At 33.4% G+C, this 24372-nt stretch overlaps 1 protein-coding gene across 5 annotated transcripts; it reads right to left on the bottom strand.

Moving 5' to 3' along the window:
- Positions 1-1012: 1012 nt before the first annotated feature.
- On the bottom strand, positions 1013-23961 carry LOC106066160 (ubiquitin carboxyl-terminal hydrolase 8-like). Of its 5 annotated transcripts, none has more exons than XM_056011273.1 (24): positions 23794-23961; positions 21874-21993; positions 18087-18231; positions 17885-17970; positions 17224-17351; positions 16894-17056; positions 15454-15616; positions 14838-14991; positions 13740-14373; positions 12950-13079; positions 12338-12839; positions 12046-12201; positions 10966-11113; positions 10476-10548; positions 10251-10381; positions 9182-9287; positions 8927-9031; positions 8459-8581; positions 7819-7932; positions 7386-7528; positions 7178-7304; positions 7022-7052; positions 6503-6591; positions 1013-1925 (listed from the first exon to the last, which is right to left on the bottom strand). In XM_056011273.1, the coding sequence occupies exons 2-24, from the start codon at positions 21975-21977 to the stop codon at positions 1869-1871; spliced, it is 3612 nt and encodes a 1203-aa protein (XP_055867248.1). In that variant the 5' UTR covers positions 21978-21993; positions 23794-23961; the 3' UTR covers positions 1013-1868. The 5 variants fall into 5 exon arrangements, with proteins under 5 accessions (XP_055867248.1, XP_055867239.1, XP_055867216.1 ...); XM_056011264.1 differs by having other exon boundaries at positions 12046-12198; positions 12338-12842; XM_056011241.1 differs by having other exon boundaries at positions 12338-12842.
- Positions 23962-24372: the final 411 nt, after the last annotated feature.

A 24372-nucleotide genomic window follows, 5' to 3' on the forward strand; every position in this document is an offset into this window, starting at 1 on the left:
GATCTCAAAAGTGTAGGCTTAAGCCTATCCTGCGGCTTTTGTAAAAGATCTAAATAAGCTACTCGTTCCGAAGCCGCATGCAGCCATCTGCTCTCTTCTATGTCAGTTAAAGCAAGTGGGGCACCTCTGTTATGCTGACCACCTTTCAACTCACTGAATAATAGTTATGTAACACAAGACTTTTTTTTTCACTGCATTGTTACAAATTCTGATGAGTGGTACTCCTATGATCATGGGGTTATTCTGGGATTTTGGAGTGACAAACATGTGTTAGCAGATCTGGAGTGACTCTCATGGCCAAAACCAGAATAGGCTTAGTTAGTGATGTTGGTAAGGAATTTTTGTGTACATTAAAAAATGTAAATTTGTGTCAATTAGAGATGTTAAGAGGATGCAAGAACCGGTAGTTCAGCTAGAAGTATGTTGATTTAAAAAAAAATAAAATAAAGTCCTTTCATTTTCATGTAATGGATTTTTTTTATCTTGAGCTTGTTTCCTATTAAGATTTTTCATTTGCAACATTTGATTTATAAAAGCTTGTCAAATAGGGAAGATGGTGTGAAAAAACTGTAATGTAACTGGTCATCACAAGTGTTAGTGATGAAATAGTCTTTTGCAAGAAAATATTTCAAAATGGATCAAGTATGAATATTCTTATGGAAATAGTACTGGTACACAAGGTCATACTTCATAATTTTTTAAAATATTGTGATAATGTCCTTTTTACTTTAGTTTTTAAATACACTGGAAAAAAAACAGGGGAATATTTTTTACAGTTTGAGAAATGCTAGTCTATACCCAGTTTTTCGAAACAAAAAAACAAACACATTAAAGCATTCTTTTTTAACTCATAGGGTTATGAATTTAGGAAATAAATCAATTTCTAATAGATGAACAAACTGCATAAAAAGCTACATTGCAAGAAAAAAGTTTATTATTGTTACCTGATTATTCTAAATGTAAAAGAAAAAAAAAACAGGAGTGCCAGCAAATACAAAACACTTGGAAGAGGTTGATGGATTAATTCAAGATTTTAATGTAATTTTTATTTATATCTTTTGTAATTGTGAAATTTTTAAATTTGCATCTTGTAGTGGTCATGTCATAAGAAATAAGAATAATCTTTAAGAGAGTGTTAAACAAAGATAGTTAAACATATTGGTGATAATTGTCTGACATATAGTTTTGAAAAAGAATTGGTCATTTACTGGTAATGTAAACAATTCAAGCTCGAGAAAAGCATATAGCAACTAGTTGTTTACTAACATAGTCTTCACTTCTCAACATTTAAAGGATCAACATGCTGATGTCTGGCACACCAATTTGATTTGACTAGAAATGTAGCAAAGGAAACACATTTTGTGTGCAATATACTTAGAAGTTAAGAAATATTTACAATTATATATATATATCACATAGTCCACAACAAATAACAAGAATGAATCACACTGTTTTATATCTTGTTCAGTCCACTATATATAATGGCACTTATAAGTTAATGACTTTTTACAGGGAATTTTTTTTTTAATTTGAATTACTTCAAGGCAATAGTTACAGTAAAATATGTTAATTACATACAATTTGTACATCACAATCAATTTACAGATTTAAAATTAAAAATTATGTAAATCATAACCCAGTACCAGGAATATTAAAACCTTGCCTGATGCTTCTTTTAACAAATAGTATACCGGTAATTAAACATGTCAAAATATATTGTTTAAAATTATTATTTGTACAGCATTGGTCTGGGTAGAGATGTACATATTAACATCCTTGCTGAAAAAACTAAAAAGCTCTCCAACTTGGATGACAGTTTGTCACACTGACTGTTTGATGTCTTCAATCAGACATCTATAAATGTGTCTTTAGACTGGGATTGGCATGTCCATTGAAGTGTAATAAAGTACAAATGCTGCAGGGCTCTGAAATAAAAATGGTAATAATGGTGAAAGCAACAAAAAAAAAAAATAAATAAAATGTAATAATAAACTTTGATTAAAGAAACTCGGTTATCTATATATATATAATTCTCTTCATGGCTCAAGAGTTTGGACAAGAAGCAAAGGAAAGATCACTCTTTTATCTTTTATTTCTGAAAGTCGGACTAGAGTTACACTACCAAAAAAAAGAGGGGGGGGGGGCAGGAGAACAAGTAGTATTCACCCGTCACAAAATAGCAGGGCCAAACTTAACCATTGTGACCAAGGAGTCATGGAAAGATCACTCTTTTTTACTTCTACCCCACATAGTTTTAGCAGCAAAAAAAAGGGAAGGGGGGGGGGGGAACAAGTAATCTATTCTGTGTTCACCCGTCACTAAATAGCAGGGCCGGACTCAACCGATGTGGGGCCCTATGCAAATCGGATTTCGCGGGGCCAAGTTTAGGTAGGGATACGGATAATAAGTGAATTTGCATTTTATTTATTCTTTACTACATACAGAACTATTTTACAAGCCTTGCTTGTAGCAAAGCCATACAGTATATCATAAAAATTTCATTTCCTACATAGATCACGCTTAATAGCAAGAATTACCAAATGTTTCAATCTATCAATGTGAATTGTTGATCTCAAGTAATTCTTCATTAGTTTGAGGGATAAGAAGCTTCTTTCACTAGATTCCACAATTACGGGTATTGTATAATGCCGTTTTTTTTTCATCACGCGTAGGATTGCCGTTTTCCATATTGAATGACATCCCAAAATGACAATTTTTGTCTACATACTTCAGGAGATTTGAATGGGTTTTCTAAAGAGTTTAAAAAAATTTCCAGATATTTCCAGGACTTTTTCATATATTTTGCAATTTCAGGAGATTTCCAGGAGCTCCTGGTAAATCGTCAGGAGGCCGCGGGAAAACTGTAATAAGTTATAAAATGGTTTAATTTAATAATTTATACACCTAGAATTAGCGCAGGTCCTATGAAAGTGAGGGGCCCACTGGGGTCGCATAGGTTGCAGTGGCCTAAGGTCGACCCTGCAAAATAGCGGGGTATGCTACGCCGCCGGTCAACTATTATTTTGACTAGAGACCATGTTTAAGTTGAATCTTTGCACTGATACCTATCCATCTGCATCAAAGACAAGCTTGTCCACTGACTAACATCAAAGCATAAGTTTTTACATAATTATTACTAATAGATGAAAGTCAATTAAAAAGCTGTTCAAAGTAATTTTTTTTTGGCAACCTTCAACAATAACTTAGAAAGATTCCGAGTGGCTGTGTGCTTCTTTTAGGGTCAAAATAATAAGATGACATTTTGACAACATTGTTTTTTTGTGTGTAGAAATGGGCAATGTTAAGTTAGATTTTTTTAATAGTAACCCTTTTGTGTATCCGGTGTACAGAATATGAAAGCATTGATAAGTGAAATAATTAAATTAAATAATTAACCATATAATAATTTCTGTGCACTTTTCAGTACTGCAGAATCAAATATCTAAACTCAGTACTTGAATCACAAAGTAATTTGTATTATATAGTTAGCAAATCTTTCACTATGGCGGCCCTGACATTGTTTTTTTTTATCTAAACAAGGATGGTCGAAAGGCCTGGACCCTTCTGCACCGGCTAGCAGGAAAGAAACAAATAACAAACCCCCAACCTATAAAAGGCACTGACGACATAATAACAGAAAACCTTAAAAAGGCTGAAACCTTCAATAAATATTTTGCCAGCATTAGCAAGTCAAAGCCAAGAAAACAACTGTACCAGGCCTTCAGTAATATCTTAAAGAAAGTAGAAAAAGCTCCAACAGTCAACTGTCAGATCTTTGACACTCCCTTTACTCTACATGAGCTCAATACTGCCCTAAAAAGCCTCAAGTCAAGAAAATCCCCTGGACCCGATAAAATAACAGATGAAATGATTCGGGGACTAGGACCACAGGCCCAAAACTGTATACTTAACTTTATCAACCATACATGGAAAACTGGAGACATACCACAGGAATGGAGAACAGCAAACATAATACCCATTTTAAAGAAAAATAAACCACCTGGAGACCCAAAACGTTATAGACCAATATCTCTAACATCCAACATTGGCAAAATGGCAGAAAAAATGATCAATAAACGACTTTATTGGTGGCTAGAAAGTACTTGCTCACTCCACAATGCACAAGCTGGCTTCAGGAAAGCAAGTAGAACAGAAGACCACCTCTTTCGTTTTATCCAGGAACAGTAGAAGGGTTTCATGAAAACAAGCACACTACAGCAGTATTTATAGATTTGCAGCAAGCCTATGATAGTGTGGAGAAAAGGTCTATTTTTGAAAATGAAAAAAATGGGCATCCATGGAAAAATGTACAGCTGGATCAGGGCATTCTTAAAAAACAGAACCATCCAAACCCGATTCGAAGGTGCCATCTCTAGTAAAAAAAGTTTGGAAGAAGGACTACCACAAGGTTCAGCCCTTAGATGCACTTTCTTTCTAATCTTCATGAATGACCTCCCGGACCTTATTTCGGTCAATAAGGCACTTTATGCAGACGACCTTTAAATTTGGACTACAGAGAAATATCCAGTGCTGACTAGATCCAAACTAAATAGAGCCCTCACAACTATCTCCACATATTCAAAATTATGGAAGATGGAAATAAACAAAGAAAAGTCAGTTTATTCAATCTTTAGCCACAGCAACAAAACAGCAAAAAGAAACTACATCCTAAAAATAGACTCTCAGCCAATAAATAAAGAAGAAAATCCAACATATCTTGGTGTAAAACTAGACCAAAGACTGTCTCTAAAACACTTTATGGCAGATTTAAAAGAAAAGGCATCACAAAGATTAAACATAATAAAACACCTAGCAGGAACATCCTGGGGAGCTGAAAAGAAAACCTTAAGAATACACTGGATATGTCAGATCTGTAATGGATAAATGTCTCTCCATACAAGTAGCTGCCAACAAAACATATCAATCATCATTAGATACAATCCAAAACCAAGCCTTGCGGCTAATTAGTGGAGGTATGAGAACTACTCCCACAGCAGCCTGTGAAATAGACTCCAATATTGAACCTCTTAAGTTAAGGCGCAACAGAGCAGCATTAGAAGCTATTGAGAGATACAGAAGGTTGGAGGACGATCATCCAAATAAATTACTAACACAGAGAAATAGGAAAAACAACCAAAAAAAGCAAAGGACTCTGATCCAACTTACTGACGAACTAGCCCTAAAACACCACCTAACCAATAACAGAGAAAAAATTACCAGGTTTTCAAACATTACACCCGGACTAAACTACAAACAACCAACCATCAAAACACATTTACTAAATAACACCTTAACAAAAGAATCTAATCCACTGGAGCTCAAAGTAAGCACGCTTGAAACAATTGAAAGCTATCAAAAAACATCTATCCATATTTATACAGACGGATCGGCTTTCAAAGCTACCATCAATGCTGGTCTTGGTGCCTTCCTGGTCTTCCCTAAAAATAAACACTTTCAGATAAGCGCACCCTGTGGCGATTATTGCACAAACTTCCAAGCCGAAGTTGAGGCAATTACCATAGCACTACAGACAGTGGAAAACAAATTATATGAAGGAGTGCAACCACCATCAGATATTGTTGTCTTTACAGACTCCCAATCTACTCTGCAAGCACTTAACAGCAGCACCTCAAACAGCCCAAGAGAGTTTACAACACTCATTGTGATAATCCATCAGATGATATCAAAATTAAATATCAATATCACACTACAGTGGATCCCTGGACACATTGGCATCATGGGAAATGAAAAGGCAGATAAGCTCAAAGGCAGGTTCATCTATGGAACAACCAGATAGACCTGTTAACTACCTCACCCTAAGGTCAATGTTAGTCAACAATCACAAAGAGGAGTGGCTCAACCAATGGGCATCAGGAAACACAGGCAGAGCCATGTACAAAGAAATGACTATGCCTAACAAACTGGACAGTATTAATTTCCTCCCCTGCAAAGAACAATCTACAATCTTCCAACTAAGAACAGGACACACACCACTATTAAATTACCACCTGAACAAAATAAACTCCACACAACTACCCCTTTGAAACCGTAAACCATATCCTCTTTGAATGCCCCTCCCTAATCCACCTTAGGCAGACCCTACTACCACTACAGCCCAACATAACCAACACCCTGTACGGCAGTGCTGAACAACTGAAGAAAACAGCACACAGCTCAGCAGCAATAAAGCTGGCTAGAAGAAGAAGAAGAAGAAGTCTACCCCTTTCAAAATCTATCCTAATCTTCCTCTTTTCATTTTCTTATTTTTTTTCCTAAAGGTTCCATTATATCACCACCACATTTCTTCTTTTTCTCTCTTAATGTATTGTATAATTTTAAGAATGTCAACTGTGTAAACAAGAGCACATTACTGTGATTAACTTATATAAACTTCTCAATAAACTTAAGGAAATTGTTTATCTTTTAGTGCAGACAAAGAAAAAACAGAAACAATTTTGGATTAGGATGAAAATGCATAACAAAATGGTATGAAAATAATAACCTTCACATCAGAACTAGACATCTCATACACATCTTGGTCATCAAATTTGTACCATTTTTTATTCACAGGATTTTTGCAGAAGGCAGTATCTGTAAAGACATTAAAAAAAGGCTATGTAATAATCAAAATGCATGTTTTATCACATTAATAAAAAAATATGTTAAAATTAATATTTAGGCATTTCAGAGATCACTGATAAAAAAAAATTATAGCTTTTATATAGCACTACTATCATGCTTAGCATGCTCAGAGCACTATGGTCCAATCTCATTTGTGGACCAGGTGGGAGGGGGGTATCTGGGAGGTTTTTCCGTGCTGACATTAGGCGTTCAGTAAACACAACTCTGCTTGAGTCGGGTGTCAAACCTCAAGCCCCCTTCAAGCCAAGCCAAGTTCAAGTGTACTTAGCCTTTCGACCATGCATCCCAATAATACAAAAATACATGATGCACATGAGATTCAGAAGCATTGCATAATTGAAACAAGTCTAGCTTTCTTTGCCTAGATCTAAATACTTACAGTGTCCACCTTCCATTGTGCCAAAATGATTCTGTGAACACAAAAAGAAAGAAAAAGCAAAAGTTAATACAAAATTTAATGTGTTGATTTGATAAGTTTGAATAAATTCTTTCACCACTTTTTAATAAAATGTAAAAAATTATAAATATTTCTTACTGATACTCCATAAAGATTGTAACGCTGTCGAGTTGGAGGGCCAATAACAACCTGAGAGAAGTCATGGTCATTCACAGGAAAATCAACAAAAGTAGTTTTTTTCTGCCACATCCCATCAACGTAAAATCTGAAGAAATGTAATATAAAGAATAATAAGAAGTATTAAATGCACAGACATTGTCTATTAGTATGCAGTATTTTTCCTTACCTGTTAAGACCAATCAACAGAATGGGTGGGAGTTTCCAAAGGTCAATTTTTTTCTCAGCTTCCCTTTCAACACGACAAGAAGGACATTTCCATTTACTACTTCCTGTCAAGATCTCTGGCTTTAAAAATTCTTTCAAGCAATCCTAGTAAAGACAACATAACTTTAAACAAAAAAAAAAAGTTTTAAGGTATTCAGAATTAGGGCACAAATAAATGAGTCAAGAAGATTAGAAAAACAGATTGAAGATGGTGAAGTAAATCAGTATAGAAAGGATACTTTAGTGTCTCTAATGCCCTACTTTTTAATTCTAGAAATGAACCTCTAGTTATCATAATTTAACTCTAAACTTTTGTTAAGTGTTATTGGTAAAATTCATGTACAAAAGATTACTATTAAGTGTCACAGAAACTACTACATGTAGTTACTTATTACCATGAGAGAACACCTTGATGAAGCTGGTATGGGAAGTGAAAGAGACATAAAAACTTGGAATGTCACAGATTTTTTACCACAAGTTCGACACATCAGTGTAGATTTTAATTGTCCCTGAAAAAAAAAATTCTCAAAATAAAATATGCTTTTAGGATTGAATTTAGAACATTTTATTACTTGTTGTTTAAATGCTGAAGAGGAAGAGCCACTGTTAGTTTTGTTTTGTCTTGCCTGTTCTTTTGTCCCATTTAGATAAAAAAAAAAATAAAAGTGCTATTTCACCATTTTAGTAGCTAATAGGTGTGATGTCTTCTGAAACTTACTTGTTTTTAAAATTAAATATGCAAACTGTTTTGTCATACAAATGCAACCTATTTAGTATTAAAAACTAGTTTAAAAGAAGTCATATATTTTATATACTAGGTGTATATGTATTTGTCAAAAGGATAAAAAAAAAATTTATTTGCTAGCTTCATCCATAAACAATGAATGTTAATTTGATTTGATCCCCATACATTTACATAATTTGAATAGCCAGGAAAATTTTGCTTTTTGTATTTCGCATAATTTTGAACTCATGATAATGATTGTAATAATTTTCATATAACAATTAAAAATGACTAAAGAGTAAACTTTTAACCTGAAATAGTTCTACTATAATTGATTTGTTCAGTAACTTGTGATGTTTCCAAGCTAAATGTGCAGCATCAAAATCATTCAACTGTTCATTGTTTTGTTCAGGAATTTCTGGGGCATTTCTAACCTGCAAAAACATACAGAAACCTATTTAGAAAAAATTATAAATTGTTCACACTTTCGTGTAGATTTACGCAACTTACACAAGCCTCCAAACCTTTAAGTTTAGATCTACAACAATCTATCATTCAAAACTTTCTGATCTAGGGAAAGGTTGCATATGTTGCTGAGCTACTTCACTAAAACATTTATAGTCTATAACAAGGTAAACTAAGACAATTTTATATGGTCTAAGACAGACTAGGTAAGACTATTATTTACTTTATTCAAAATTATCTGGTTTCTGGCATGGCAGGACTACTAACTTCTTCATACAAAATGTTCTGACCTAAGACATGGTAGGACTACATACCTCATTCAAACCTTCATGTAAGCCATCAAGTAGAAAGGTCAAAAATTCTTGTGAATCTTGCTGTTGAAATCCAGCAAATGCAGAATAGTACTTGGAAATTGTATTCTATAAATTTCATGAAAGATAACATTTAATAAATAATATCTTTAAATATAAGCTCTAAATACAAAATACCTTAGAAAAAAAGTCTTTTTTTTTAGGCTACGAAATATAATTTTATTAAGTGTTTTTAAATCTATTTTTTTAAGTCTTTACCTTAAGATCTCGAGGTGTTATGGAGCGGTAGTCTCCTGACCACAGAGCCTTGACAACCACAGCAAACTCATCAACCACTTCACCTTGCATTCCTTGTGAACTTTCTCTACATGTTTGAAGTAAAGAGGAAAGCAAATTAAATCTTACTTGTTTTACTTTTAGATCCTTTTGTTTTATGTAGAGGGAAGCGTTGGTGAGTTGTTTTACTTTTAGATCTTTTTGTTTTATGTAGAGGGAAACGTTGGTGAGTTGTTTTACTGTATTATTTAAGATACTTTGCAATATGACAATTAAGTCACAATTTAATACCTCTGAGTTGTAAAGTTCCCCTTTCAGACCTTGCAATCTATAGGGCAGATGATGTTAAGGTCATCTGTTTCTTTGTTCATTGGTTAATGAGCACTGTGCCATGTGGCCAGCACAACAACCAACGCCTTTACTTTTGCCCAACTAATGTCATGCAACCATCAGAGTTTGGTGAACTCAGGGACACCATAAAAATCTCAAAATTCAAAATCCCAGTCTTCACAGAGATTTGAACACAGGACTTCAGTTTTTGAAGCCAAATGCTTAACCACTCAGTCACCCAGCCACCCAAGTTGACATATACACAAATGACAGAATTTCCATGCTGCTGCACTGTGATAACATTTTCTGATTTATATATATTATATACAACATAACTATGTTATCTACTAAATATTTGTAAAAAATTTCTTCAAAAAAAGATAATGCTAACATTAATCAAGACTGATATTATCCAATATCATACTTAAAAAACAACTAAGAAAATATATAGTATAAAGGAAAGCAAACTTTGATACAGAGAAAAGAGCACTACTAGAATCTACCAAACTAAATTGTAACAGCCCCCTTCGGTGCTGTGTACATAACATACATACGGTATGATGTTGTAGAGCTCACCATGACCATTTGACGCAATTGTGTCAACTTATTAGCCCATCATAGAGAAATGTTAAATTTATATGTTAAATAATACTTTTAGGTAGTATCAAATAAAATAATGTGAAAGTATAATTTAAAATATATTTTAAAATAATGACCAAACCTGTTAATGTCATAGAGATAACTGTCATCTAAAAAATATCTAATGAGAGGAGAGGTGTTGTTGAGACATTGAATAGTTGAGTTCATGTAGCAGGTGTTGCCTAGATTTTTCAGGCCAGTTAGTGCAGGTCCCTGTGTAGGATTAAACAACAGTAACAACTAGAAACAAAAATAGAGACAATTTAGGAAACAATGACTATTAAAAAGAGTTAAGTATCATACTGACCACATTGCCATAAACAGGATTCAAATCCCTTTTTCTAATTGAGTAAGCACTTCTTGGAGGCAAGGACTTGTGTCTGTTGATAAAAAGTTATGATAAAATAAAATTAATAATACTAATTCATAGCATTTTCTCCACTATTTCTAGAAATAATTTGTGTTCTAAAATTTGATTTGAAGATACAGTATATGATCATGGCCAAGCCAAGTAGATTTGCTTAAAGCTTTGCCTTGTTCCATAACATTTAGAACATAATAATCAACATTAATAGATGCCAGCAATTTTCTTCTTCGTTAAAATGAAATAAACTATTCCATTTCCAATGATATTAAAAAAATAATATAAAATAAACAACTGTTAATTAAATGATATGAATTCCTAGTAGTGATAAATAACAAATAAATAAATGGAGTCTGCAAAAGCATTTTAGAGTGGACAACACCGTATTGTATAAACCATATCAATAAAGATAAACTACAGTTCAATATCTTACTCAAATCTTGGCTTATTGCCCCGGTTGATGGTTGGCAAAGACTGCCTCAGTGCTTCTTCATCCTCCAACTGCTTTTTAATATTTGGTGATGAGAACGACCTACTTAGTCCCAAAGAACTGGACACATTGGGTTCATCTTTCAATTTGACTGTGAGAGCATGAAAACAGAGTTTAATTATTGAAAGAGTTTTCTTACTCATTAAAACTATTGTAGTAACTCCAGTGGCGGACTGAAAGGGTTAATGTATGTGCGGCCTACTGATACACACGACTCAGGCCAATGGGCTGTCGATAGACAAGGGACAGTACTGCTAATAACCACAAGTATGACCTGTGTTGTGGTCATGTGATCAAGAGCCTTCACGGTCCAGAGACACAGTGTGTAACAATAGACAGTTTAGTCCAGGACAGCAAGACATAAGGACTGTGTGGTACCTTTGAAAATGTAGCTGTACGAGCTAGAGAGACTTGTTAAATTAGGCAGTTCTATTGTGTTAAAGCATTTGAATTTGATGTAGCCAATTGTGTTTAATTGGCTGTTGATGTAATTGTCATTAAACCGCCACTTTGTTACTTGAAGCTCTTGTTGTCAAGTTCTTGAGTCAGATGTACTGTGTTGTGTTTAGCAGTGTTTGCAGAAGGCCGGATTGAGAAGATCGTAACACTATGATTAAGTGATTAGAAATTACATTTTACTTATGCACAAGTTCATTCACAATCACATCTTAAATTGTTTCTTTAGATAAAAAGAAAAAGGTTTACTCTTAATCTTTGAGATGAAAATACTTAAGTGTAAGGTCGAGAACATAACTGTTCTTTAATTGATCTACTTAGTATGATTTTTTTTTTTTTAAAGATAATATATCAATTTTGGGATGTAACACTCCATGTTTTTTTCTACCATTCTCTTAAAAACTCTTCCACCCACCTCATGCATTAACCAAAATCCACTCAAATAACACAACTGATATAAATTAACATGACGCCACCTCATGCATTAACCAAAATCCACTCAAATAACACAACTGATATAAATTAACATGACGCTACAAACTGAATTGATAATTTTTAAAAGACTACCTATTGTTTTTGTACCAACAGTAGCTGGAGGGGTCCACTGAGTTAGTCCCTTGTTATGGTCAATGTAGTAATATGTGTTTGTGGTGCGGTCAAGTCTCTTCTCCCAACCAACAGGCAAGTTGGTGGAGGGAATGGCTTTTGAAGCTGGAGCCTCTACTGGAGAGAGTTATTAGAACAATGCCAGTAAAATAAACATTACCTTTCTTTTTTTTTTTTTTAAATGCGTTATAGTTAATGGTTTCAAGTCTGATTGCTTATTTAATTATTTAACAAAGATATAAAAAAACAACACCTTTAGCAATAATTTGCTTTTGTATTCTTTCTACTTCTTCCAACTTTTTGGCAGCAGCCTCCCTCTCTCTTTTGATCCTTTCTGCCTGCTCAATCATCTGTTTTTCTCTAATGGCTTTTTCATTAGCAGCCTCTTTCTCTCTTTGAATCCTTTCTGCTTGCTCTAACATCTGTCTTTCTTTTAAAGCCTTTTCATTTGCAGCCTCTTTCTCTCTTTGTTCTTCTTGTGTTTTTTTCTCCAAAGCTGCTCTCTCTCTGGCTTTTCTTTCTTCTTCCTGTTTGAACTTTTCAGCTTCCATCTGAGCTCTCTTCATTTCTTCCATCTCCTTTAATTTTTCTTGATTTATTTTCCGCTCCTCTTCTAGTTTTTTCTCAAATTCTTTCCTCTGCTCCAACTCCTTTATTCTTTTCTCTTCTTGCATTAACTTTTCAAACCTTAGTTCTTCTTCCTCCTCTTCCTTTAGCCGGAGAGCTTCTGCTGCAAGTCTTTTCCTTTCCTCTTCCTGCTAAAAGAAGAAGAAAAAACATTATTTTAGCTACTTTGTTTTGATTTAATAATTTTATTGTTCAAATATTAACAATTTTTGACTTAACAGGAAAATAAAAAGTTTACTTTTTCGAATCTCTTTTCTAATTCTTTTAGCTTTTCATCTTTTTTTCTGTCTTGACGAAGTTTTTCAACTTCTTCCAGTCTACGTTTCTTTTCGTCTTCTTCCTTCTTTGCCATTTCAAGGGCTAATAATCTAGGAAGAAAGGAAACATATTCATAATTTTCTTTCCATTCAAATATCATTCATAAGCAGAGATAATTTAAATAATAATTGAAACTAATATTAATGTCGAATAATTGTTCCCCCCCCCCCCCCCCCATAACAATAACTAATAATGGCTGGTGTATTCATGGTTGGGTACATAAGGTTTTGGCAAGGCCATTTTGGGCCAAGAGACTCTGATCTCTGATGTAAATTTATAACACATACATTTTTTAAAATAATATACATTGTTTTTCACTATACTATACTATAGTATATATAGTTTACAGTGCCCCCCCCCACCCAGCCTGAAAATTTAAAACAAAAATTTTGACCATTTCATGTAGACATAGTTCGAACTATGGATGGCTGCCTGATCATGTGGTATGTACTCGGGTCATGTTGTCTCAATGGTCCCAGGTTTAAAACCCACTGCGATCCCCCACCATTCTGTGGGATGTTTGGGCAAGAATGTAATAATCTTCAATTTTGAGGGAACACCTGAAACATGTTAACATAAGAGACCATCATGCCAAAATGTAATGCTTTGTTTATGGTTAACTATAGAGACAAAGCAACAGCTACAGTAATTCCTAAAGTTTAGCTAAAAGGAATATACTTCAATTTTTAATGAAAAATAAGATGACTTACTTAATTTTTTCCTCTTTCTCATAAGACTTTATTTCCTGATCTTGTCTTTGTTTTTCTTTATCCAAATCTTCCTTCATTTTCTTCTTCAATCTCATGAGATCTGCTACATCTTTTTCTTCTTTCTTCTTAATCTTGTCAAGGTCCAAGAGTTTCTGTTCTAGTGCCTTTACTTTCTCCTGATGTTCCATTAAAAAAGCTGCTTTGGTCTGCTGCAGGTTTTTGAGCTCATTTTCTTTTTCCTCTCTATTCTCAACACTAGCTGACAAGTCTGATGCCAGGTTGTTCTTTATGGATAAATTAATTGATTTGGGCTCATTCACTGCCAAGCTATCGTTGGTTATATTTGTGTTCTTTAAGTGTCCTAAGATGTTTGGATTGGGAATAGACTCAACATTGTTAATGATGTTGTTTAAGCTTATTACTTGTCCACTTGTGCTATTATTAGGCTTTGAGGAAATCAAATTATCTTTTGAGGTGGATGGCTTTAGACTACGATCCACTTTTGGCAAAGATGAGTAAGTAGATAATGCAGGTGACATATCATTTGAGACCATAGACTCATTGGAAGGTCCCTGATTGGCAGATGAAACTTTGGGTTGCAAATTGTCATCAAAATCTGGGTAGTCAAAGTCCACTGTAAATCAAATTGAACATTCATTGTTTATGAAAAATAGTAATCAGATTGATTTAATAGTATATTATATATATTAATATTAATACCAGAAAGCAATAATTTATAATATTAAAACAGAAGTTCACTTACAAACATTTACTTTAAAAATAGAACTATTGACCCAATTTATAATAATCTGAAATATTGCTTCACAGATCACAACACAGTTTAAGAAATATCTTGTATGCCCATAAATTATTTACTTCATAGCCATAGCTTATTAAACTTAGAATTATACTGAAAATTGGGTTGAGAGGTGACTTTTTTTTTTTCTGTTGTTGTACTTCATAGCTTCTGATATTCGTGCTGAAAATATTAAAACCTGCAAGTTACCTGCATTGCTTCCAAAGTAGATGATCCATCAAAAGTCATTGAAATAATATTTTATTTGACTGAATCTAATCTAGAAGCTGCAGATCACTTACAAGTCATTGTGGGAGATGGTGGGTTGACTCTGGCAGCATCACTTGGTTTCATGATGTGTGGGTTGGTGCTCATTGTGGGATATAACAGCAACCAGTTCTCATAGCCCCCTTGAAGTATCAGAGGCTCAGACTTGATGATGGTACTTGTGTCAAACTGAGGAAAGAGTGTGTTACAAACTTTAAGAGCATACGAGGGCAATTTAAATTGTAGTTACTATCTTTTCGAAATATTATTAAAACTTATTGTTTAATAAAATTAAATGTATCCAAATATGTTTAATTTTTTAACAACTCATTCCTTTTCTTTCGTTTCTTTACACTTTCTTTAAAGGATTTTTACAAAATATTGCCCACCCAGGATTAAAAAAAACATGATTAAAATACTAAGTATACTTGTCAGCAGTGCTTTTTTTTTTTTACACAAATAGGTTCCAGTATTCAGTGATGGATTGCCTAACTTTTAAATACTAATAAATTAATAATAAACGTTAAAATTCAAGAAAAGGAATACATTTTTCGCCACATTGAAAAAGGTGCAGGTACGCTGTACCGGTGCATACTGTCACAAAAAAAGCAATGCTTGCCAGGAATAATGAAAACAAATGAAATTATCTACCTTGTACAGGGCATCTTTAAGTGTTCTTAAAGGAGTACCCACTAAGACATCAGTGAGAGTAGATTTCCAGTCTAAAAGTATTATGAAATCAGCATGTCCTCTTTGTGCCCATAATGATCTTGAATTTGTTGGCAATTTGGACTGAATATGTGAAACTGTTGAACTAATAAATAGATTAAGCTTGCATTTAGCAATAGAGAAAAAAAAAAAAGATCTAATTCTTTATGTATAATATACTAAATCCTAAAAAGTTATTTTAAAAATATTCCATTTCAAATGCAGTCAAAGAAAGAAATGCTTATTTTATATACAACAAATGAAACTAAATAGACTAGTTTAATTTAAAACCTGTATAATTTTAAAATCTGAAATAGATAATTTGCACAAACAAAAAAAAGCAATAATAAAGAAGTTTCAAAATTTTCAGAACCCAGTCAATGATACAGTATATAACACCTTTTTTATATGTCCAGTAAGAAGCATTTACTAACTGGTTGAATGTGGTATTTCGATAATTACTTAAAATAAAAAAATGTAAGTAAATAACCAACACAACAAAGTTTATTATGTAATTATGTACTGAAGAAAGACTCCAGTTTATTATGCTATAATAGACTTATTTACATTGACACCAGTAATCATGACATAAACCCATTTTAAACAGAGTGGCTTACACAGAACATTGTCTTTCTAGCTATCACAAAAGGGGGACTTTACAAAACTTCATCTATCTATGCCATAACTGAAATACCAGTTAACTTTTTGGTGACAAGAACCAACTCCTTCTTGGTCACATGTCCCTTTAATCTATTAGGTCTTCCAGTCACCTTCCTGAATTCAAGATGCTGATTACTGAACAATATCTTGTCGTCACTGAACTTTCCAAATTATGATTAATCATTATGTCAATTAAATAATTTATACTATATTTAAAAACATATTTTGATCTATCAATATCTTAAAATGCAATAAAAAAAAATGCAATAACATGAGTTAGAAAAAGGGAAATATTTGTTTTCAAAATTATTATTATCACCATTTCAACTAGTGAATCCATTTCATTCTGCTCCAGCCTACAACAGAAGTCTGCATTCATTTAAAACTGCCTCAAATCAATAGCATTGGTCTTCATATAGCTCTTGCTTGTACATAAAAAATTAACTTGTCTTATTGAAGGCTTCCTTTTCATATGATAGTATTGCTAGCCGCAAGCTAATCCTTCTCTTTTATTGACACAGGGTACAGCCAGAAGTTCTCATAGAAAGACCGCTACTATAGTTTTTTTTGTGTGTAAATAGTGCTAAACTTTTTATGTTTTACTTTATAAAAAATAAAAAATTAGCAGATATGTGAACCCAAGGGATGAAGACTCTACATGAACACAAATCTATTTCTTAATCAACTGAAGGATCCCTACTAAAACTATACCAATAAACTCACCCTGGTGCAAGAATATCTTCAGGTACATTGATACATTCTGTGAAAGAGATGTGTGACTGGCTGAAATCCTTTTCTGACCTCACATCTATCACAGTCACTTTAGTGTTGCTATCTCGAAGAAGTTCACACAATTTCATGGGCATAATTAAGCCTGGAGTCTCAGCTAACAAGAAAGATGCTTTATATATATTCTCTTTACAATGTGTCATAGTAAATAGAAATGTTTATGCTTTAGCAAAGAATATTTGGTCACATAGTATATATATAATTAAAACCTTTCTGATTTATGTGTGTGTGTTGAAAACATAGCAGTACATGTACATCTGTTACCTGACTTCTCCTCAGCTTTAGGTATTACATTCTCTTTCTCTTGTGAGACAATAGCTGGCTCGTCTTTGATTTCAACAGCAACATCTGACAACTTCTTGGCCACAGCTTCAGCTTCTTTTAAATCATATCTATAAACAATAGTAGAGATGGTCATATACAATGTTACAAAAAAAAACAAAAAAAAAACCCCACAACAATTTATACTTTAAAAAACTATGATAGAATGGAATGATGAAAATAAATAAAACAAAATAAAAGAAATTTGTGAAGAAGCAAATATTACTTATTATAGCATGGCATGGCCTTGATGCATTTTTCCAGGAATTCATTATTAGTTAAATACGGTACTTAGTGCTAAAATGGACAACATTTCAGGTGAAAGTAATTTACTATCAAGATTTAGTTTGAGGCTCAGAAATGTTTTGGCCAAGTTCTTTATGGCAATCTAAAGGAAAGCATAAAGAGTAGATGTTCATAGGATGCCATCTTATTAAAACAAGGATCCATTCAAGAAGGGATATTTGCCTAAAGTGTCAAGACAATTAAGTAACCTGCAGAGCATGTAAGTGACCCACATAAGGACTACGCAAACAAAATCACTACATAATGAACTAAATGAAATCAAATTTATTTTCATTAGTCAATTGAATAAATCAATCACCTTTCTTTTAAACTTTCTGACAGTTTCTCAGCTTTTTCAATAGCAAGAAGCTGATTTTTTGTTCCTATAATTTTGTCAAAATAATCCTGAAAATAAAAATGCATTTAAAAACTGTTTTGATATAAATGGAATACTAAAGCAATCTGCATTACTAATTAATTACATAAATTCAAATTAGCGAACATCATTAAGAAAGAATTACCTTTTGCTTCTTGTAGTCTGCTTTAGTTTTGATGATTTTCAGGAGACTGAAATACTTTAGATATAAAACATAAGCTTTTTCGTCATCACCTTCTTGTTCATTTCTCGCAGCATCATCAAATAATCTATTTAATGATTTGATTAAGCTGATATTGAAAGAAGAAGTTCAAATTAGCTTTATTTAATAATAATAATAATAATTTTATTTATAAAGCGCTGTTAACAAGCAAAATGTAGGCTCAAGGCGCTGTAATAACATTACAAACCCAAACACGACAGTAGATATCATAAACTAATCTAAAAAATTTTTAAACAAGTAGGTCTTAATGTTCTTCTTAAAAGTGGTGTAGCATGTTGTCGGTCTGAGATCAATGGGGAGTGAGTTCCAAACCTTTGGTTCGTGCACTGAAAAAGCCCGCAGACCCTAGCTTTTGAGGGAGAAACGTGGCACCATTGAGTCCATTGAGCGCAGGGCTCTCTGGAAGACATATGGAGTAATCAGTTTGCTAAGGTATAAGGGCATCTCAATGTTATTATATATACACTGATGACAAAGTGTGGCGACCTTGTAAACCATTCTCGCTTTCAAGGGAAGCCAATGGAGTGTGCGCAAGAGCATAGTAGCAGAATCTTGCCTTGTTTTTCTATGTACTATTCGTGCAGCGTTGTTCTGTATACGTTGCAGCTTGGCTATTTTGTCATCAGGTATACCTGCTAGCAGGGCCTTACAATAGTCAAGGCAGGAGAGTATGAATGTCACAGCTAGCATTTTTGTTGACTCCGTTGTTAAATATGGTCGGATCTGGCCTAATCTACGCAGCTGCAGATAAAGACCTTTGCAGAGCTGACTTATGTGTGGGTCGAAAGATAGTGTTGAGTTGAAGAAATCTCCAAGATTCTGCACTACATGGACATAAGGAAGCTGGCAGTTCGTGATAAAAAGAGAATCTGTGCTTTCAACTTTTGAGACATTGTTCCGAGTGCCAATCGTAATTATTTCTGTCTTATCTTCGTTCATCTTGAGCTTATTTTCAACCATCCAATCGCTCACCCTTGCAATGGTACTACAGATTTTCTCTGCCAGATGCGACACCTCTGAGGGTACTGAGGAATCGTATGACTGTGAGTCATCGGCAAAGAAATGGTATAGGATGTCGGTTGGCCATATGACTGTGAGTCATCGGCAAAGAAATGATATAGGATGTCGGTTGGCCATATGACACCGCTGAGTGGAGATGTATACATAGTGAACAGTACTGGGCTTAGAACTGATCCCTGGGGTACTCTGTACTTCAAGAGTAAGCTTGTTGATTCTGTTCTGTTAACAACGACACTTTGGGTGTGTTCAGTCAGGTAGGATCCAAGCCATTTTAGGACGATTCCTACTAAACCAAAAGTGGCAGAGAATCTGGCCATCATAATTTCATGATCTAGCGTATCAAAGGCTGCGCACAAGTCCAGCATTGAAAGAATTGATATGTGGCCTATGTCGGAATTGTGAAGTAAGTCGTTTGGTACCATGACCACTGCTGTCTCTGTGCTTTGGCACTTCCTATATGCAGATTGAAATTCTTACAAGAGACAGTACTGTTCAAGATGAGAAAGAATTTGCGCTAACACGATGTGCTCCAGAAGCTTTGATGGGAAGGGAAGATTTGATACCAGGATTTTTTTAATAAAGGCCTGACAAGTGCATGCTTAAATTGCTGTGGTACAATGCCTGAAGTCAGTCAAGAGTTCACAATGTTAGTAATTGTGTGTACAAGCTCATCTAAACATTCAAGGAGCAAGGAAGTTGGAATGGGATCAAGGTCACATGACTTATTTGGCATCTTTAAAATCAAATCAAAGGAACTACTAGGTAATCATGCTACTTTGTAGCATGTAAAAAAAAATTTTGTTAAAATATCTTTTAATTGTACAAAAAAAACAAAAAAGTGAACATTCTGATAAAAAACAATAATTGTCACAGTTTGCACACTAAGTTCAAAGGGTAGAGTTTCTCAGTTTTCTAAAGTAACACAAGAAAAAAAATGTCTACAACTGTGAAACTAGTTGAAACATGCCAGATAATTATTGCCTTAAATTGTGGTAAAAGTAATGAACTGGTCTAGAAATTAGAAATAAAGATCATTTGAAATCTATTCAATAAAAAAAAAGCTGGTTCTAGACAAATAAAAGTACAATACTAGAAAAAAAGAAAAAGAAAGCAAACAAAAGACTGACAGTTTCTCCACTTCTAATGATTTTCAAATTGTTTCATTCTGATTCATTCTATTAAATTTGGAGCTACAATTATTCTTCGTATTGTTCCACGAGGTTGTCATTGCCAGAAGTGATAATCCTATAAAATGCTTCCAATGGCACAAGTCTCAAATAGCCTCTGACAAGTCCAATTTCTGGCCTTTATGTGTGGTTCATATTCTAGAATGGGTGTGGCAGAACTGACAGGAAAAGAAGCAAAGACGAGCAACTAGCGCCTAAATCAATAATCTTCCTTGCTGCCTTGTGGCTATACCCAAACTTGGGAAAGGCTTCAGGTGTCAACCGTTAAACTACTAGCTGCACAGAGTGCTACAACCTGGCAGAGACTGTGACACAGCTGATCTCAAACTGTATCAATACTGTTCCTTTACAGACATCAGTTGCATGGAGAGAGGAGAACTGCTGTGTGGGTGACATTGTTCCAACCATAGCTGATGTCCATTATTTCTATGAGTTGATCCAGTCGCTTTGCGACCGAGGGAGGCGATAATAATATTATTTGGATTGTAAGTTGTATTAAAGTTGAAAAAATATTACAGTATCATTCGTTGCCTATGAATAATTCAAAGTCTGTTGTGATTTTTTGTGTGCTTTTCTACCAACATTGACCATCAACATAATGTGTGTATGAGATTTATTAAGTTTAGCCTTCTGGATATTAATAACATATAGCTCCGCCTTTGTGGTAGAAGATGAGCACATTTCTCATTTCATGTGAACTCGAAGATGGCAATAAAGTCCAATCATTACTTTAAAAAGCTGGCCACACTTGTGGCATGGGTAAATTGGGTCCTACACAGATAAGACTGCTTCTTCTATCAGCCTTTTGTTGGCTCTGCTGCTCTCCTTGCTTTGTATCTTGAGACTAAGACACTCATGCTTCATGCCAAGGCAAAAGATCGAGAGCTATTGTTTACCAGCCATACATGTCAATATTACACTCTTTCAGGGAGCTCTTAAGGATGTCTTTGTAATACTTGTGTTGATCCCACTGAGAGCGCTTTCCTGCACACAGCCCACATAAAGAAGTCGTTTGGGAAGGTGATTTTCTGGCATAATAATATATTATCTTAGCTGATCCCCACAGTTCTTTTTAGTGACTAAGTTGACAGCATTCTTTTTACACATAAAAGTAATTTTTTTCTTAATCTTTTTTTTGCCAAACCTACACAATTCTAAACCAAGTCCTAAAAAATAAAATACCATTGTTTTTTCTTCCTTCAAACAGGCATCCCTTTTCACTATTTAGTCCCCGCACACACAATCATATTGCTGATATCCTAACCTTCACCAAGAGAATGTATCTATGTAAATAATTTTACCACTTGGCTGCCAGGCAAAAGAAAAAGTGTAAATCATAACAAAACAGTAGGACAGTATTTAAACTTTTTACCATGTCTAAAATAATTGTGTTTGCTAACATTTAAAACATCTTAGCCTTCATTTTAATTAGTATTGGATCAAATGATTCCCAGGTCAGCTAGGTCTTTGTATAAAGCTAAATTATTGTGATCAAAACTTACATAGTGACATTTTCAGTGTTTATTTTCACTTCACTCAATTTAGACAAATCTCCAAGACACTTGCCTAAATACAGATCCTTCTTTTTAAGTGTCTGACTAGGCATTTTGATCTGTTATATCCTAGACAGAGTACAAAATCACATTACATTAAAATAGTGTTTGAGGGAGAGAGCTCTAACAAGGAGGAAACTAACAAACAAGCAAACTCCTTGGCTGGTTATGACTTATGAACTATGTAGTGTAGAATGCTACTTTTAAGGAAGGATGGAATCGCTTAGATTAAAGCTGACTTAAGTATTAGTGAAAAATAATGAAGGGGGATCAAGGGACACAGTAAATTTATGATTGATAAAAACTGAGAAAAAAAAAGGGGGGAGAGGACTAATAATTAAAGCACTACATAAGGTTGTCATTGCCAGAAGTGGTAATGGCGGAAATTTAATAAGCAATCCACTACCAGGCAATAATCTCCTTTATCTATAGTCATTTTGCAACTGAAAGAGGCCATACACATAAGGAACAAAAAACCTTTACATCAAAACAATTATATTACAAGCTATTCCTACAAATTTTTAGATTGATAGTAAGATTGAAACACTTTTTATAATGAAATTATGAGGGTACAAATAAGAAACAAAATACTAAGGCTTGTGTTCTAGGTTCTAAATTTTAAAAAAACTATATATATCAAAAGGCCAGAACGAGACTCTGGCCCCAAAACCTTCCTATAGAACAAAAACTATATGGAGAACAGCCTGATCTGGAAACCACTGCGCAGTTCATCTCAGATACATAGGATTACTGATCTGAACCCTCCAACATGTAAAATGAGAATGAAGAAGAAGAAGACTACATTGACTAGTTACAGTATTTATCTCTGACTCTGTATCTGACCTCCTAGGTCCTAGATCTATAATAAAATAATAAATGAATACTATTATCTAGTCTATCTAGAATTTATATATAAACTAGTCAATAGAGTCTAGATTACTAGACTAGAGTATATTTTAATTCTACAGACTAGTAGAGAATCAAAAGTCTAGGAGACTAGGACTAAATATCTAGAATCTTGATAATTTAGATCTAGAAAAGATAGATCTTGAATTCTTGATCTACTGTAGTGTAATTAAAATTTAGATCTAGTGCCTTAGTCTTAGTGACTTGTCTAGAGAGGGTCTAGTATTAAAAAGTAGTAATCTAGATTAATTATACTATATTATTCAATATAGATCTAAATATAAGAGTAATTAATATTAATAATATAAATATAGATCTACTACTCTAGATTCTAAATCTAGATCTTAGTTTAAAAGTTACATTTAATTAAAATATATTTTAATTTAAATACTAGATGATAGATCTAGATCTAAATACTAGTACTATACAATTCATAAATTCATACATTTATCATTTAGAATTTTAGTTTTACTTTACAAGATAAAGATTTATTCTAGATCTATAAAATTATAATAAATGAAATAAAATGTATGAGCTATCACTCTATCAAAGACTATCACTACTATACTCATCTGTATACTGTATACGACTATAGTAATTTAGTAATAGTATTAATAGTAATAGTATACTTAGACTTAGTATTAAATAATATTGATATTATTATTATCATTATGACTATGAATAGTATGATCATATTTATGATACGTATTATGTCAATTATCATTATTATGATCATTCATGATGATAGATCTATAAATCACGATCTAGAATAATCATGATCTATTCTAGTATAAGTATTCTATGCCTAGCCTACCCTAATCTAGTTATTCTCTAGCTACTAGATCTAACTACTAACTAGTGAGGACTAGCTAGTGAGTCAGTGACTAGAAATTGTAGAAAGAATATTATATTATAATTATAGTTATTTAAGTTATATGTCAACATCAACAGACTTTGAATTACCAACATCTAGGTAATTTCCGATCTACTAAGACTATTTTTTACTAGACTAGATTTGTATTATCTAGACGTCTAGTCTATTTATTATTATATACATCTATATTTATATATTATAAATCTATAGTCTAAAACTCTAGTAGACTCTATTATCTATAGCTAGACTAGAGCTTCCTGTTCTGTTTACTTTTTTTTTTTTTTTTTTATATTTCTTCCGGTTCTATTTTTTTTTTTTATTTTCTTACCTCACTGGTATATATATATATATATATATCAAATATCTAGATCTAATAGTAATACTACTAATAGCAGGATGGAAAGGAACATAAGCCAAGGTTACAGGTCTAGACATATACATCTCAATAGGGTCCAACACTGGCAACAGCTAGATCTAGACATACCCTCTACTGTTACTTTTTTTCAGAGATAGGAAACACAAAATTAAGGAAATTTCAATGTAGATCTATTTGTAATAATATTCTATAAAAAGAAGTATTTTCATAATAGAAACCGCTTTTTTATTATCTGCTCATTTATATTTTAGTATTATTAAACAATTTCTTTAAAAAGTACATGTCTGCAAAC

The sequence above is a fragment of the Biomphalaria glabrata genome, chromosome 1 (genome assembly GCF_947242115.1).
Source record: "Biomphalaria glabrata chromosome 1, xgBioGlab47.1, whole genome shotgun sequence".
Taxonomy (NCBI): Eukaryota; Metazoa; Mollusca; class Gastropoda; family Planorbidae; genus Biomphalaria; species Biomphalaria glabrata.

Excerpts from the sequence above, each read along its gene's own strand:
- LOC106066160 (XM_056011241.1), bottom strand. The coding sequence starts at position 21,977 with ATGCCTAGTCAGACACTTAAAAAGAAGGATCTGTATTTAGGCAAGTGT. Across the intron at positions 12,843-12,949 it reads TAGAAAAGAGATTCGAAAAA|CAGGAAGAGGAAAGGAAAAG; the intron begins GTAAACTTTTTA and ends TTCTTCTTTTAG. Across the intron at positions 7,933-8,458 it reads TTATAGTAGAACTATTTCAG|GGACAATTAAAATCTACACT; the intron begins GTTAAAAGTTTA and ends TTTTTTTTTCAG.